The sequence below is a fragment of the Ctenopharyngodon idella genome, chromosome 3, assembly GCF_019924925.1.
Source record: "Ctenopharyngodon idella isolate HZGC_01 chromosome 3, HZGC01, whole genome shotgun sequence".
In the NCBI taxonomy this organism is placed as follows: Eukaryota; Metazoa; Chordata; class Actinopteri; order Cypriniformes; family Xenocyprididae; genus Ctenopharyngodon; species Ctenopharyngodon idella.
This window is the reverse complement of record NC_067222.1, coordinates 45741007-45759695: the sequence shown is the minus strand read 5'-3', so window position 1 is coordinate 45759695 and position 18689 is coordinate 45741007. Positions and strand designations below refer to the sequence as shown.

At 38.0% G+C, this 18689-nt stretch overlaps 1 protein-coding gene across 6 annotated transcripts in view; it reads right to left on the bottom strand.

Annotated features, from left to right (window-relative positions):
* cyth1a (cytohesin 1a) overlaps positions 1–18689 on the bottom strand; it is a 63823-nt gene that overhangs the window by 20325 nt on the left and 24809 nt on the right. The window contains exon 1 of one of the 6 annotated variants that reach the window (XM_051886048.1): positions 15249–15503. The exons of 3 other annotated variants lie outside the window; for them this stretch is intronic. In XM_051886048.1, the coding sequence (XP_051742008.1) occupies positions 15249–15276 (28 nt within the window). In that variant the 5' untranslated portion in view covers positions 15277–15503. Of the gene's footprint in view, positions 1–7121; positions 7305–7324; positions 7353–15248; positions 15504–18689 lie in introns of those variants that run through there. 2 more of the 6 variants (XM_051886050.1, XM_051886051.1) reach the window with 2 other exon arrangements.

Here is an 18689-nt window from a genome sequence, read left to right as displayed (position 1 = left end):
GCTGTATAGTTTAAGTCACAACCGTGAGCTGATTAACACATGGCCGCCCACATTATCACCACCTATTGAGCATTCAGTAGCTAAACCCTCCTGGATGAATGACAGTGTGAACTTAGCCAATATGTGGAGGTTAGTAAATCATAACAGATATTTACATATATTTACCTAAAACAGTGGCTCTCAATCCTGGTCATGGTTGAGACCGCATTATACACTTTACATTATATAACACAAGTAGATTTCAGGGGAAAACTAAGAGCTACAAATGTGTAGAATGTAGTGCTTTAAACTAGATTACTACATTAATTCAACTAGATTTTCTGTATTAATTCAACTACTGAAACAGAGACAAAACATACAGATTTTGGGAACCAAGTATTTCCATGTGATAAAGTTTTACACTAAAAACCCCATTGGAATTTTGCCTATTTTCTCATCATCAAAAGGAAAGTTTATGACCCTAAAACACTATCACCATTTATGTAGAAAAACATGAGACACAAATACTGCTCAAAATGAATTTAGATCTCTAAAGGTTGATTTGAAAAGAAACTCTTTATTTAACAATGTAAAAACCCTTGTAAGTTCTGAGAGTCTGAGGGAAAGATATGGTGAACCGCACATGTTGCAGCTCTACTGTACTGACGCAGTTGAAGGAAAACCCCTCAAAATCTTGCAAGTGACAAACACAGAGACATCAAAGTTCTGCTTCCTCCAGCAATGAGCAATGAAACGAGGTGAAGAGAGAGCTCAGTGTTTGCCTTTCTCGAGAAACCCACATGAAGAACATGAATTCACTGCAATGCCAGAGTAGGATGGGCTCCTCCCCACACAGGTTCTTTCCCGACACTGCCTAAACATCTTGTGGAGTTTTTTCCTTGCCACAGTTGCCACTGACTTGCTCACTGCGGGCTGTAATGCCAGGCTCAGACTACACAATATTTCTGTCTGTCACGACAGTCGATGTGTCAGATTATACGGTTTTGACTCCTAAATTCTTGATGTGTCATGGAAAAGAAACATGTCAGACTACACGTTGCTTCCTGACCAAACAATGCTTGCCGTCTTTAATGACTAGGGCTGGGTAAAAAATATTGATTTCTCAATTTTAATTGATTCTGATTTTTACGAACCGATATTGATTCTTAAATCCCAAGAATCGATTGATCTAGTATGTTTTCAGTTGATGAATGAATAGAACATTGTAGCGCTCCTCCCATCCAATAAATCACAATAATCTTTGCACTTTGTTACTTTTGATATGAAACAAAGTCTCAGATTTCAAATTCTGCCCATTTTATTATGAAATAAAAAAAATAACCATTTTGGTGCTGTTTAATGTGGCGTGACAGATCGCTGTAGCGCCTCAGTTCAAGAGAGGCGGCAACGCGAAGCGCGCGTGAACTGATCATCTCCTCCGCTAATACCAGTTACAGCGCGAAATAAACATGAATGAACACCCAAAGGTATGTTGAAAGATACAGTACAACTTACTGAAATCCGTATCCTGTCTCATGGAATAGCTCAATCAGTGTTTCAACCGCGAAAGACGTTAATAAAACAGCTTGAAAGCAAATGTCACGTAACGTCACATTTACCTCAGAAAAAAACATTTTCAGTGACCATAACTCATTAGTTAGCTATAAAACTGAACTCTAGAGAGGAGCATTTTGCTAAATATATGCACCATATTACATATTCATTATAATTTTTAATGTTCTTCAATAATTAATGTATGCTTGAATAAATCCGTCAAGTTTTTATAACTGCCACCATTTAAATAATGTGTTTCAAAAAATGAACTGGAGTAGAAATATAATTACATAATTGTAAAGTTAGTATTTTAACTTTATTATTATAAAAACTTCCTTAACGTCCACTAATTTAAGTGTCTGTACACAAATCAGTTCATTTTAACCTTCAAAATTATAGTAAATGTAAAACGGATTCCCATGTATAGTTTACAGCATTAGTTGAGAGTTTTTTTTTCCTTGAAAATTTGCCATGTACTGTTCCCATATATCTAAAATATTCGATTCAATTTTGATTTAATTCGATTTGATTCAATATCGATATTGAATCGAACTGAATTTAATCAAAATCGAATCGAATTGCAAGCTTGTGAATCACAATTGAATCGAATTTTGAAATTTGTGTCAATACCCAGCCCTATTAATGACGTGCGTGATGTCATCGAGAAGGCGGAACTAACGAATGCATAATTCCACCTAGCTGCACCAATACCATTGTCTCTCTTTCGTTTCACCATGTATGAAAGCTGTGTATGGAAGAGCTTCTGTGCTCCTATTGATCAATGTCACAGATGTGACAGAACCATCATGGAGGACTGAAAAAAAATTAAACATGCTAGTCTTTCTGTCATGACGTCATGAATCTTTACGGATGCACCCTTGGTTGTCATCCACTATGCCACACTATACAAGATAAAATGATAGATTCCTTCGTCCCGACGCCCATTGTCGATTACGATTCACCACAACACTCTATGTCAAATGGATTATGCCAAAATTAGGCTGATATCGTGTAGTCTGAACCTGGCATAAGACATTTTTCTATATTACCATTTCAGTCGTATCTGACTCTTGGTGATTCAATGGTATGGCGTATTCTCGCCATATGCAAAAGACTGTCCATGAATATTCTTGGCAATGTGTTTTCTGGGGTAGGTTGCCAGGTCTTTCCCCAAACCTCCCCATGGTTTGGGACTCACACACACACAGGCATTGACACCTACAGCCAATTGGGCATGTCCAATCCCAACTAAAGTACATGTCTTTGGACTGTGTGGGGGAAACGTGCAAAGAATTCACCAATGTCAGCCAGGGCTCGAACCGGGGACTTTTTGCTGTGAGGTGACAGTGCTACCCACTGAGCCACGATGCTGCCCATTAAGACATTAATGCATGTCTTTAAACAATATATATTATAAAAAGCATTATGTAAATACAAATTTCTTGACATGAATTAAGAACGACGTAGCATAACCTCAAAACTGATAAATGAGTCAATCTCAAAACTGTAGGGCTGCAGGATCAGATCAAGTCTGAAATGGAGTAATTTCAGTGCAACAGTCAGTCAGTGGACTGCTAATCACAATCACCCACACATGCTAATGCTACAACATCCCACACACATGAACCCACACATAGAGCTAGAGAGACAAGAGTCACAAACAAAACCCTTCTTTCTGTCCCTGTCCACCTTATTTTGCAACATGGAAGTAAGCGGTTTTCTGGGAATGTGCAAGACTTCTGATTGATTATCCGCTATAGGTAAATAAGTAGAAGAATAACATGGTGCAGTAAATAGCAAAACTATTTGTGCTAGAGTGATTATCACTTCCACACTAAAAAAAACTGTGCTGGTATCGGATAGGGATCGGTACCGGCCAATACTCATCATTTTTGGTATCGGGATTGGATTGGTTCTGGAAAAATGGTATCGGTGACTGCAGAACTGCAGATTCAAAGAGCCGAAACCAGCATATACACCCATGTTCAGGATTTGTAAAACACAGCTCAGCTGGTTTGATCAGGGTATTATCCAGAACATGCTCTTCTGCTTATTCATTGACCTCATTTATCAAATCATGTGCTTTTTTTTTTTTTTTTTTTTTCGCTGACATATTTAGTGTGCATGCTCACATCTCTCTTCTGACAGTAGCAGGAGTTTTTACTGACCTGTTTCTGTGGTCCTTATTTAAGCCATAAAGAGTAAAGAGTGTTTTGCTCTGATCAGTCACAAAAGCAGCTCTATAGTCGTTCTGATTGAATGGAAGGGGTGAAGGCCTTCCTAATGGCAGAGGCACCGTAACCCAGCAAAGAAAAACCACAATTACAGAGAGCCTCTTGAAATAAACAAACCCTTGAAGACCTAGCCCAATTTCCATCTTGTCAGGATTGGCACATACTTATTTTCCATCCAGAACCTCTGGGGAACTCTCCTCGCAAAGTCAGGAAATTAATACTCAAGGATCTCCTCCTTCGGATTGAACCCAGTTTAATGCGCCTATGGGAGCCATGGGGCAAAAAAAACATGCCAACACCATCACTTCTATTAATAGCTCAAGAGCTTTAGGGCCAGATTTACTAACAGCCTGTGCGAGCGCAAACCCTCTTTTGGCGTTAAAAAACTACTGTCAGGATTTATTAAAGACACGCTGTGAAAAATTAGCACTGAAAAGGTGTGGACACAGTTATTTTTGTGGCTGACCTTATTGTATATGCATTTGTAGGAGTTGTTTTTTTTTTTTTTTTTTTCAGACGCAAAATTTATGTGAGGAGAGTATTTAAATCATGCGAGGTGATTTACTAAGGTTTGCGCTAGTCAATTTACTGGTATATGCGCAGTTATTTACCACCCAAAAAAGCATGTCTTAAACCACATGCTAAAACCAACGCTGCTAAAACCAACGCTGCTCTTGGTAGATTGCGTTGGTCATTATGGAAATGATCCAGCTGCGTCTGTGTTCTTGAATTCATGCGTCGTCAGATCATCACGTGCAGAACTCACACTAATTTGCCCTGTTTAGTTAATCTGGCCCTTAATATGTAACGGATGAGCTACAAAGAAATTGCAAGAGACAGGCACCATCTCCAAGAGAACCTGTGCTCTGATTTCAATTCTGATCATTGTAGGAATAACCAGCAGTAACAGTAACAAAATTACATTGCTAAGGCAACAGACAACTGCAGACAGTGCTGCTGGATAATGAAAGTAGATGCTGACAGACATTTAGGGACTGGAGGAAGGAAAGTGTCCTACAATGTCACCATAAAATGCCACTATAGGCATGTTACAGACAATCCCCCTGGATCAAACTTAGGTGTGCCATGGTGACTAAGGCTCAGGGACAGAAAGTAGAAGGTTCCAGAAAGCTCCAAAGAACAGGACACAAGCTGTCGGTCCCTCAGCACTTAATTCTAGGAGGTAGACTGTCCCTACAAGTGTGCAGTAAATCACCCTGGTTTGAGCCCCAGCTGAACATGGAGTTTCCATGTTCTCCCTGGGTTGTCGTGAGTTTCCCCACAATCCGAAAGGACAGGACATTCATCCCAGGTGGACCCTATGGCCAAGCATCCCCACAATCCTACAAGTGTATGAATGGATGCAATGTGGTAAATGGCTGCTTACTTGCTGGCTAAGTGGATTGTTCAAATAGTGGCTCATGGCTCGCTCTTTGTGGGGACCATAAACCCACCAGTGCTGAACCTTAACCACTACACCTCAACTTGCTCTTTTGTTGTTAAGAAAACCTTTCCATTCTCTGCCTTTATCCACCTTTATGTCCTTCTCTTGAGACAATTTCATCTTTAAGGCCCTGTTACCACCTGGTACTAAGATGCGTTTCGGTTGATTGGATCACAAGTGGACGAGGTAGACACGTACCCTTTTACACCTTTTGACCACTTCTGTCCTGATTTCTTCAAGGGGAGGGTCTATGAGCGGGTAAATGTATGGGTTCTTTTTAGATCTTTCGCTCTAATGGACAAAATAAGCTTGCACAATTTACATATGAACATGGACGGAGACGATGGAAAACATACAGAGAGCATCAGCTTTCGTTTCTGCTCTGACAGTCGCAAGACCTGCCGAACACAGTGAGTGTGTGTTAGAAATCAGAAACGGTGAGAGAACACTGTGTTTGGTACATTTTTAGTCTTCAAACCTTTGTTGTTGTTTAGCCAACAAAGTTTAAATCCCGTCTGGCTAGTGCGTGCTTCCCATAATGTTTACATAGTGTCTACACTACGAAAGCAATCCGGTTCAATGCGTTTTTGACTACTTCTGGAAGTGATCGAAAGTCGACAAGCTCAAAACGTTTTACACCCCGTTTACACATGTATTTATCGTCATCCACTTGTGATCCGATCGACCAAAATGCATCTTAATACCAGGTGTAAACAGGGCCTCAAACACAGCTGATTCCCCTCATTCAGTAGGATTTGCAAAACACCAAGTCTCTGTAAATAAACCACATCTGTCCTGCCAGCCTGATTAAACATTTACTCAATGAAACAAGTCTGGTCATCAGTCAAAGACACTTTTCTTAGGCCGTTTTCCCACTCGATTTGTCTTCTTTATCCAAATCAGCGTTCCACCTCAATCCCAATGCACATCCCTTTTAAAATTTTATTACTAAACTTCAAAACTGTGAAACGTTTGCATGATCAATGCAAGTACCACTGTGAGTACCAGCGGCAGCTGTTTACTATGGCAAGAAGGTAACATCTCAGGATTTAGAACTTGCCAAAAAAATTTTTACTCTTGTTTTCAGCTCTTTGGTTTTACTTCCAAAATGTAACACATTGCACATACCTCACCTCTGGTTGGTTGACCTAAGACTGAAATACTGAGAAACTGCATTCACTGGATATATTATGCCATTGTTCAAAGTACTGGACTAGGTCTGACATTTCTTCACCAGGTCTGACCTGCTGAAAAAGACAGCATTTTCAAGGGCCGTGTGGGACTGCTTGGCGAATGAACACAGATATGGCAGTGGGCAGATAATAGATGACTGAACTCCATAAATCAATGCAACTATGCTCTAGATAAATGAGACAATGCCTTTCTTCATGGGGCTTTTCTGTCCAAGTTTGGCTACTGAATATAAGTGGATATTGTTTCAGAAACCCCCTCAAAAAACTTACCTGCAATAATAAACATTCCTGCAGTACCTGGAATCAAATACAGCTTGACAGCATATCACAGAATCATCCTAGGCTCGATTTTTCTGTTCTTACATTCTTCACATGAACCAGTAAAATTAAAGCTTGCACCTTTAACTCCTCCTAGACATGCAAAATCTCTTGCTGATGGATAAAATGAAGCTGATGGTCAGCCAGTGACTGCTAGATGCAGCAGAAAAGGAACAAATGACTGCGTGAAGCCAGAAGCCATGTGCCACTAACCTCACATGTTCTGTGAACGCTCAACACTCAGTTTTATCGAGTCCACAAATGATCTTTCTGTTTGCAATCAAACCACTCAATATGTAAGACAGTTCATATTACAGGCACTTGCATTCATTCTACACTAACATGGAAACATCACAAAAGTTTTAACACCCTGCCATTTCAGTATTTAAGCAAACTGACCTGATTCCACAATCTTTAGTGATATATCGTGCTGATATCAGTCCACTTCTGTTCACTCATCAAAACACTCTCCTTCATTATCCAGCAGAACCAAAGATAAAAAAACCAGACAACTCATCCAGGTAAGAAGTGGCAGTCAAGTATGACAGAGACAGACATTTGCTACAGCAAGACCGAGAAACAGGAAGACACATTTCACATACTGCTGAAGTCCATGTGCAGACGGTCCTTTCCATCCCACACTCTGTCTCTCTCTCCTCCCTTCCCTCACAGACTTAATGCCATCATGAACAAGGATGCCCCATCTAGTGGTCATTCTCTGCTCTTTCTTGCAGACATTTACTCATAACTTGCTCACCACATTTTTTTATAGATCAAGCAGAAACACTGTCCACAAGAGGGATCTTGTTACTTGGCCCAAGTTGCATCAGTACCAACCAACAGGACAATGAGAACAATGAGGTTTTTCTTTACAAATTGCAAATGTAGTCTCATATAGCTAGACTTTTCAGCATTAAATCTTGCTATTAAAGGGACAGTTTATCCAAAAATGAAAATTCTGTCATCATTTACTCATCTGTTTGACTTTCTTCTGTGGAACATAAAAGAAGATATTTTGAGACAATAGAAGTCAGTGGTCACCAAAACAGTTTGGTTACCAACATTCTTCAAAATAGATCTCTGTGTGCTCCCCAGAAGAAGGAAATTCAAACAGGTTTGGAATGACAAGAGGATGAGTAACTGATGACAGAATTTTCCTTCTTGGGTGAACTATTACTTTAGGTCTCAATCGTAACTCTTGAATATTCTTCAAATTCACATTATCTTAGAGCCACATTATATTGGTGTATGAAGTCCTGTTCATATGATGAAAGAGTGCAGTGGAGAAAACGTCATCAGTCCAATGAGTCACAGTATCATCACTACTTCACAAACACATAGCGGTATAACGGAAATATAACGTTGGCGTAGCTCAAAAAGTAGAGCATGGTGCTAGCATTGTCAAGGTCATGGTTTTAAAGTCCCCATGTATTTTTGGGCCCATTGTATAAAGCTCATCTAAACCAATAAACTTAACATAACGATCAAGGTCTGAGATCATCATTAAAATACTTTTCCCTGGAATCGGCCAGCCTCAGTGTGTCCTGAGAGGATCTTAAATCAGAGCAACTCTGAGGAGGTGAAACATTTCTGTGTCACACACATTCTTTCAATATCACACCACTCACGAGAGTGAATGAAAGCCAGGGAATCAAGGCAGCAGGCATCAGCCAAAAATAACATGAGCAACAATAAGAGATTGTTTCAAGGCCTGTTTGTGGAATGCAGACCGATTTATTTTTATCATCAGCCTAGTTAAACGATCATGAGGCACCGGAGGATTTTGCTGCAGATCTGATGTGTGATCTGTGAGGGGGAGGCCCGAGCAGAGGGCCGCTGTGCTGAGCAAACATCCTGAAGCTCTGCAGAGTAAACATCCTGCCGTTTATGCGAGCAACGAAAGCGTGCAGGAGAAATCTGATGAGTAAACACCACATATGACTATAAATCCTGATTGAGGCAGAGGTTCACACAATATGTACAGTTACTGTGGGAAATGTTAGCGTTACTCATATTTAATTCAAGAGGCATTTGGTCTAGGGCTGCCCCCAAATAGTCGACTAAATGTTAGTTGATGAGAAAAGGCATAGTCGAACAACTTTCAATTAGTCACAGAATAAAAATAACTCCACAGGAAGTAGTGAAGTCACACAGTCCATGAGGGACAGATACCTAACAGTGGGTCCTTGTGGTAAATACAGTATGTCAGGTAGGAAATTCAAATGTTCACCTATCATTCATCAACCTTAAATATGGCTTATCATTTGAAACATACTTAGCTTGTTTCTAATCTATATATTTATTTTATATTTAAGTAATTAAATTAATATCATAAACGTGCGATTAGTCGACTATTCACTTAAATGAATGACTGGTCAACTACAAAAATCTTTAATCAGTGGCAGCCTTGATTTGGACACATTAAAAGAGATAGTTAACCCATAAATTAAACTTCTGTCATCATTTACTCTCATGTCCAATCTAGACCACACCATGCCAGACATTATTAGAGATATTTAGTAGAATGTCAAAGCAGCTCTTTTTCATGCAATGCAATTCCCTTGTCCCATCCACTTTCATTGTGTGAAAAAAGCAGCGTGAACATTCAGACACAAGAGCATCAGTGAGGTCATAAGCACGGGACCTGATGGTAAACCCCTACCCGCACTACTTAACAGAACACTCAAACTGTTGTCCGACATAAGCACTAATTTAATTTTGGACCCGACCCACTTAATAAAGACCACAATCCAAACTGCACCTGCATTAAAATAAATCTACTGAAGATTCACCAAATGGGATATCAGAGAGGCAGTATTCATAATCACAGTCATAGGCGACTTCAATCTGAAAAGCATAAAAGGTGTAAATAAAATATTATAAACAATAGGCCTAACCATTATTTGACAGTTAAATTTGACCCGCAGTCCGCATCCTTAGACTGTTGACACTGTAGACAGGGGTGTTCACATACTTTTAATCATGTATTGTGCATAAATACTCTGAGTTTCACACTTAATCAGTTGTCCGTTTGTGTTGGGGTCAAATTGATCGCTCATTGGTTTCCATGCAATTTGCCAAAAAACAAAAAAACAAACAATACTATGAAAAACACTTGAAGGTGCAGTATGTAGGATTTCTGTCCGCTAGAGGTCACTAGAGGCCTATTCAAAACAAGGGCGTAGCTTGATGACGCCAAGTTTGAGCGCGGAATCTTGGGACATGTGGTCTTCTCCTCAACGGACGGCGCAAAAGAATATTGATAGGACTCTGTAAGAAATCATGTTCATGGATGCGATTATTAACGTTACTGTAGTATGAAGCAGAGCAGGACCGAGTGTTGTGGGAGCTGAACGAGGCCGCTGGAGCAATTGCGCAACACATGCCTCACGAGCAGCGGAACTTTTATTATGCCACAGTCGCCGGCGGCGCTTCCCCTTTTCTGGTCATGAGTATGAGGTAACACAGCTCTGTTTATCATATTAGATACATTTGAGAGTGTTGAAAACGATGTTATAATGTTACTCTGTGCGTTCGCTGGGCGGCTGCTGTGAGACACTTGTTTGAGACACACTGCAGTAAACTATATTGATTTTAGAATATCATATTAAATACTGGATGGCTTGTGTTGATAAATGGCATGCAATTCATTTTAAAACGTATTGTATGATGGAGAAAATTCTGTATTACTGTTACTAAAAATAAAGCTGCATCTGATTATGCTATGTTAGCTACTTGACAAAATAGTGTTTTTCTCTGAGGCATGGTAAAGCATGGTACTCGCAAAAAAAAAAAAAAAAAAAAAAAAAAAATTGCTTTAAACAATAAGACTAAATGTGTTGAGCTATATAACAATTAGTTTTCTGTCTATAAATATATCAAAACAGTTGTTACCTTGTCTATTAAAACGTGTAATATATTAAAGCATCTTTGGTGTTTCCATGGTTTAAATAAAACCGGAAACCGAGGCAGACCGAGGGTTAACACGGGTATGACGCAATTGACAGGCGACTCCTCACACGTCCCGGAGCCTTGGTTAAAATTGCAATTTTCTCACAATTTACAAATAGTTGGAAACATTTGGGATATTGTAAGTACTCAAGTAAACAAAATATATAACACTGGCCTAGTGGTTTTTGGATATTTTACTGCAAAAATATTACATATTGCACCTTTAAGATTCATGTAAAAACAGAACAGAAAACCTCTTTTGTAGCTAGTCAGAGACTAAAAATATAAAATACATAAGAAATGTAATAATTTCCACCTATTTGTTGTTGTTGTTGTTTTTTTGTCATGACTGCTTGTAGTGACTATTTGCACATTAAGGAGAAAATAACTACAACTAAGTATAAATAGTAGGCCTATTTAACATGATTTGTTATTTATTGCCTTCAGTACTTAGAGAAAAAGAAACTCATTTTGTTATGTCTGGTTTTCAAACTCTTCTAAAGGTAAAATGGGTTTCTCGCACTTCATTTCAGTTCTGCAAGAGTCTAGTAACTGAGATCCCCCCCAAAAAAACAACAATCCTTCACTGTGAAACTCAAATAGTTGAAGAGTGCATAGGTGAATTCTCCATGGATTATTCAGAAGACAAGTTTCCAATTTCAAGTAAACTTTGAGTCTTAAATTTCATGCATTCCTCATGTGTTCTCATGTACTTCATATTTTAGTCTTTTCTATTTTTTTTTTTTTTTTACCAGATTCTTTGTGGTTTTTCAAAGTGCTGATTTCTGGCAAACTGCATGAAAACCAATGGGCGTCTGTTTGACCTCAACACAATCAATGTAACCAACATTTGTTCAGCCTTTCCAAAACATGATGTGACATGCTGTCAAACTTCAGCTCATAAAAACAAGCTAATTTTATAGTAATGCACTTACAATGAAGTCAATGGGGCATGAAAACTTGTAGATTTGTTAAAGCACTCTAGATAATCAAGTCAATGAAATCATCTATTTGCTACTTTTCTACAAGTGGATGGTTATGCATTACAGGTGTAATTCCTGTGGTGGACTTTGCTCAGTGCACAATGTTTAAGAGAAGCTTTTATTCTGATGCAATGTCTTGCCCGCAGACTTCTACCGTAATTGCTTACAGTAAACAACTTTTACTTGATCATATAAACAGGGTTGAAATTATTTTCTGTGACAGTCAACAGCATGTGACAGATGTAGCTTACATCCACTAAATGTACCATTAAAACCTCTCTGTCCTCTATTTCTACATTGATGGTGAGAACACAGGAACACGGTCAACATCCCACATGCCCTTCATCTGGTAAACACAGCGCCTGAAGCACGCAAGACAGGAAGTCACGTGACCACAGCGGTCACAAAGATAATCAACAGCACAGACAGGAAACTGAGCTGAGCTGAGAGAGAAAAAAAAAAAATCAATAACATCCTATTTTACACAGCAGCTCAACTCAACAAATAGGTCACATGCTAATGATATTAAACTGCACCGCATTTCCCAAGATCCTTAGATGCAGAGTTTTATTGGGCAGTGAGATCCATGCTTCTTCCTGTCAGGGTTCAATGTAAGGTGACATTTCCTGTCAGGTCTCTTTCTCAGAAGACAGGTTAGTTAGACAGTCCACACCCTTACTATGGGAAACAGCTCTAACTAGACATACTTTTCAACACCCAGCCCAGTTACAGTATGTAATTAGAAGTAATCAAACATGAAGAATTCATGTTAATCAAATTTTGGTACTTGAAAAATGTTTCAATGTCTGTTAACCTAACCATTGTATTTCAAACAGATTAATATAATCACCAAACAGTATGTACATTTGGGTATTATTTAGAAAGTAGACATGTAATAAGTAGGATAAAGTACAGTCAGCGCTGACGTGAGGTTGAGTTTGTAATGCTTGTCACATTTGATCTTTAAAATATATTAAGTATATAGTTTATACAGTGTGGTTTGAGGTACTTGTAAGTAAACAAAGCAATTCTGACATTTTTTTCCTCACAATTCTGACAATTCTTTTTTCTCGCAATTGCAAGTTTATATCTCGCAATTCTGACATTATAACTTGAAATGGTGACTTTATATCATGCAATTCTGACTATAACTTGCAATTTTGCGACTTTATCATGCAATTACCTTTTTAATTTTTTATTCCATGGTGGAAACAAGTTTCCATATTCTTTTCTGGGTGCCTCTTGGCCAAAATAAACAAGCAAAGTCGATATTCGACAGCCAAAAGTCTGTCTATGGCTACATTTACATGCACCCAAATAATCCATTTGTAATCGGATTGACGGCTCAAACGGATTGAAAAAAGTTAATGTAAACACCTTAATCGATCCGACTGAGCTCGATCCGAATGAAATTTCGATCGGATTGGAAGGGGTGGTTTATTCCTTTTCTAAAAGCAAAAAATTACCATGTAAACGCTTGAATCCGACTACTTTCTCAATCGTATTCAGAAGTCTCTGGGGCACATGCGCAGTGCAATGTTGACACGCATTACGCAGTGCGCAAGTTCACGTTCACGTCTTTAGTTGTAAAGATGTATGTCAACAGGCAGTGGCGTAGCTGTATCCCTTCGTCATAATATTGGAAATCTTTCCATTTTAAAACAAGAAGGGGAGCCAATAGATATCACACAAGAAGCAACGTGCAAACTTTGCGCAAGAGTTATGCTGGTGGAAAAAGTCTCAACCTCGGTCAGTATTCACTACAGAATTTGAAAGTAAAAAGTGACGGAGCTGTCTGACGCTGCATTAACGGAGCATATTCTCTCAGAGACGAATTTCAACATAATATGCTGATAACGGTATATAACGGTCTTAATTTATCCCATTATTTCTCGTGTGCTGAGAATAATAGTATTTCGTGTTAAACAGGTTGTTTTTTTTTTTTTTAAAAAGTCGGTGCTTGAAGTAAAGCTGTGCTTAATTTCCATTAATGACTGCAGAGTTAGGAAATATTATAGGCTACACTCTTAATAATTTTAATTATAGGCCTAAAATTCATTGTATAATAGACCTAAAAATGTTTTTCCAAGATAGCCTAATCTTTTATTATCCCCACAGCACGTATAATATTTATTTTTATAATAAAAGAAGCTGAACCTAATAGTTATAATAATAGACTAGAAGAATGTAACAGGCCTACATTAATTGGAAATAACAAATCCTCTTAATATTGCCAAGATTTGATGCTTTTGACAATATCTCTGGCTGTCGTTGATACATGATCATCGTCTGTTGACTCAACCCGGGTTACCACAAGTGTGATTGATATGACGTCACAGATGCAGAGCGCATGCGCAAAAGTTTTAATCGGAATGTATATAAAACACATAAACAGATATTTGAATCAGATTCCAATGTTTAGAGTACATGTAAACAGATCTGCAATCGGATTCAATTCATTCGGATTGACGAAAATTGGTGCAGGTAAACGTAGCCTATGTGAGATCAACATTGAGCTATCAGCAGCATTCAGCAGTTTCCCACAGAAAACATCCCAACCCCCTCACTGAACCCAGACAGCTGAGCCACATTCCTCAGCAACAGACAACAAGTGTTACAAACACACATGACTACAGCATGTTACAATACTGCTAAACATTCAGCAAACTTCAGCAACTATGGTATGTGGAAGACTGCCCACAATCTGTGTGGATTCTTGCTCAGGATTCAACAGTTAGTTCAGACATGTCGCAGCCTGTTTGAGTCACAAGACAGACGAATTTTACAGGTAAACATGCAGGACTAAAAGTGAGGACAAACCAGTTGTCAGACAAAAAAAAAATGGGCATTGAAGATTTGAACAGACATGCTCAACCAACAGGGATTTAACTCAAACTCCATATCATAACATGAATCACAAATGACTGAGTGAGAGTACTGCTTTTTGAGGGCACTATTCAGAGCACTGGGTTTAACATCCATGCAAAAACACTCAGGGATTTCTTCAGCAACACAGCCAAACTAACAGAAAGCATTATTAACTGAGATATTTGCACATAAGAGGATCATGGAACAATAAAACACATTCATCTCTCGTCAAAACCAATGAGGCCTTTCATTCACAATGAATAATTCAAAACATAACTGCATTCACAACAAAGAAGAGATGATGGATAGTTCACATGAAGACCCGTATGCAGCAGTCTGACGGCATTACCACATTCCGCAAACAAATAGTTTTTGATTATTTATCCTCATAATAAAAAGTTACATTTTCGTTGTTTATTGAAGGGCACGTTCATTACAGTTGTGTTTGCCACATTTTGTCAGCATACGAGAACTGTAGAAACAAGGCCATAATATTTATTTATTTATTTAAAGCTGTTTGTTTCATTAAATCGAAATAAATACACAGTGGAAATTAGACGTTATACTACGGGAAAAAAAACACATTAAGATCAACTTCTAAAGGAGTCAAGCGCTGAATAGTGAATGTCAATAGAGATTTTAATGTATCTCAGATTTCACACATGCGCATGTTGTTTATGAAGAATAAGTTTAGTCAAAGTAACAGCTGCCGATAGTCACTCACCGACTCCGTCTTCAGATTTCAGCACCATCGCGCGCTCTTTAGTCACTCAATACCGTAAATAAATCAAAAGAAAGTTAAAAAATGCTCGCTTTACAACTACAACTCAACTTTAGCGTCAACTTTCGAGAACAGAGACAGGTATTTTACATAATACTCGAGACCGGAAGGATTGCGGTTGAGGAAGGGTGTTCGTCCGTGATCAGAGGAGTGTCTTAACCGTAACAGGCCAATCCCGAGCGCGCACCCGAGACTGAGAGGACAAACGCGTCTGCCGAGTGATTCTAGCACGCTTCCGATACGGGCTGCGTCTCAAAGCCTAGCTCACCCACTCACTCAGTGCCTACCGAGTGAATAATAAAACTCGCTACCAAACACGGCCCAGTTTTATTAGATTACCAATAACTGAATCTCAAATCTGAGCAACCAGTTTTATGGACATACTGACACATTTGGATAACTTTTAAACAGCAAAATGTGGCATAATTGGACTGACTTCCACACCAAAAGCTTGTGTGATCCTAGAGAAGTCCCAGAAACAAAACTATAATGCTTGAATAGTTCACAAATTTTCCACCATTCCACAACAGGGTCCGTGGCATATGAGCCCCAACAACTTCCAAGAGGTCAGCAAATGAACTTAAAATTATTTAAAATGAATTAAGATATAAAAAACATAATCATTTTAATAATTAAAACGTTAAATCACATTTTACTGACCTCATATTCTGGTGAAAAATTATAAATTTAACATGTCTGATTATTTTTCTTTTTAACTCCCATAATTTCCAATAAAAGTTTGTTTTAAAAACACAATGTCACTTATCATATATCATATTTCCCTCCCTCTTTCATCTCTTCTCTTCTCTGCTGATGCGTTTACTGGCGTGAGGGTGGGGCAACCTGTCACTCACATGAGATCCACCAATAGCAAACCACTGCATTCAGTCAAATCCTCATGGACAAAATCAAGTCCCACCCCACGTTTGTTCTCATTACAAAAGCCGTTTCACTCATATATATACGTCACAATAGGGAAGAAAAGACTATTGCAACTTCCATTTCATGCCTTCTCATGTGCGTCTCATAAACTCTTCATAACAGACAAAATTTTACTTATGTCTTATTCTGACTTCAGCAACTAACAAGTTCTTACTGTAATAAGCACGTAAACATTCTTTCAAGGGATTTAAAATGGCCAGTATATGTTCACACTGGGAGCATGTATATACAGTGCCCTTATTTGCTGTCTAGGTAGGCAGCTGACTAGGGTTTGAGACAAAGCCGCAGTATTGAGTTTCACCATCCACACCCTGTGCTGGCTGTGAGTGTGTGTGTCGGTGGGGGCAGGGAGAGCGAATGACGAACAGAGACAGAGAACGGCCCTTAACGTGTGTGTGGCCCTGGAACGATAGCAACATAAGAGAGATAACACCTGACCAGCCATTAAAACAAGTGTACAAGGGTAGTGTGCTCTCATGTAGTGTAACAGACTTGGGACAGTACTATGGCCATACATTTGCACATATCTATTGTACTTATATAAGCTAATTACAACAAAGGTATCATTATGATTCATGATAATAAAAGAAGGGTGTTGAAACTAGAAGGTTCAATATTGAAAAAGTTTTCTTTAATTATCTAGGATTTCAGTCACAAACACCAAACAATGTTGTGAGGCAACACACCACACCTGTTGTTATCTGTTTAAGTACTGGTTATATAAACCACAAGTTACATAAAATCACAAGTTTCCAATTATATGTTATATATAACATATAATTGGAAACTTGTGATTTTTTATTTCTTGTTTGTTTATTGTAATTTAGCTAGATACTTCTAGCCAATTTGATAAGTACATATACTAAATCATCATGTTGGCATGAGCCAATCGAGATAAAATCTAAAGTCTTCTTTGTCGACAGACACTCATTGAGATGAGAGAAGTATTGGGTTTCAAATTAAACAAAGACGAAGCAGAGTGATGAAGGGGAACTCTATATCCCTAAAAGCTTTCAGGAACAGAAACTCTGAAAAAGGAAAAGTCTCTGTTTTGGTAAGTACTCCCTTAATTGTGAAAAAGTAATACATTTTGGAAGCATAGTTTAAAAAAGTGTAAAAAAAAAAAAAAAAAATGCTTTAAAAGAATATTGTGATAATGTGTGTCCCAATTTGCGTACTTATGCACTATTCTATGATGTTTTTAAGTAGAAATTCAATACAATACAATTCCCGCACTACATGGATGAATGCATAGTGTATAGTGCGTCATTTGGGATGCAACTTTTGAGTTGGTTAATTGTCTCTGTCATTGTTCATTGTTTGAATTGTTATCCTGTTAGTTGGTTTGCACTGTTTTTAGATCAGTTTCCTTTGTCTGTGTTCATTAGTTTCCATGGTTTTTGATTTCCCTCACTTGTCACACCTGTGTTTAGTTAATTACCTTGTTTCTTTAATAGTGTTTTCCCATGTATATTAATGCTGCCTTCATTATCGTAAATATGAGTTTCGTATAGTAAAAATTGCACATGAACACCCTTTCATTTCAAAACTTGAATGCAGCAAGCTGGTAATCACAACTTCAGAAGTGGGAATCAAATTCTGAGATTAAATTTCCAAGAGCATGTGAAGGTAGCATTAGCCCTCATTTTGTTCAGTTCTTTGTCTTGTGTTGTTTATGCTGCCACATGTTTTTCCTGTAATCTTCTTTGTTGTGGATTATCTTTTTGTTTTTGTTTAAAAAAAAAAAAAAAAATCTTGATTTTCCTTGATTTTGCCCCACCTGCTGTGACAAATATATTTAAGTGCAAACTAAATGTAATGTTTTCAGACACATAATTGCATGTTAATTGCAATTAAATAAAAATGTATTATAGTTTAAATTTATATTAAATGCAATTATCTGAACTTTAGAGTGCTTCTTTGACCCACTTAAGTGGGACTCAAGCACATTTTTATATGAATTTCATAATTATGTCTGTAGTCCTTGAAATATGGTTAAACTGCCAAATGTTTTGACAAAAATTTATGATAAACTAAAATACTTTAAACTTGTATGTAATGAAGTTGCAATTTAGTATATATAAAATATATTAACTTCAAACGTAATATTGAATAACACACCACAGATAATTATAATCAAAATCAGTAAATTCTAATCAAGTAATTTACATGTGCTTATAGCTCTGTTTACACAACAATGATGTACTAAAAACAGAAAAAAATTTAAAAATTCTTTGCGTTTTTTGCGTACAGATGATAATGTTGTCAAAATGATCCCTATTCACACAGTTCCATGAGAACGACTAAAAACGCTGTATTATTCATGCCAGGCCAGTAGTTGGCGATGTCACTTTGTAAAGAAACACATAGGGCCCTATCATACACGTGGCGCAATGCGGCGCCAGGCACGACCCAAGTGTTTTTTGCTAGTTTCAGCCCGAC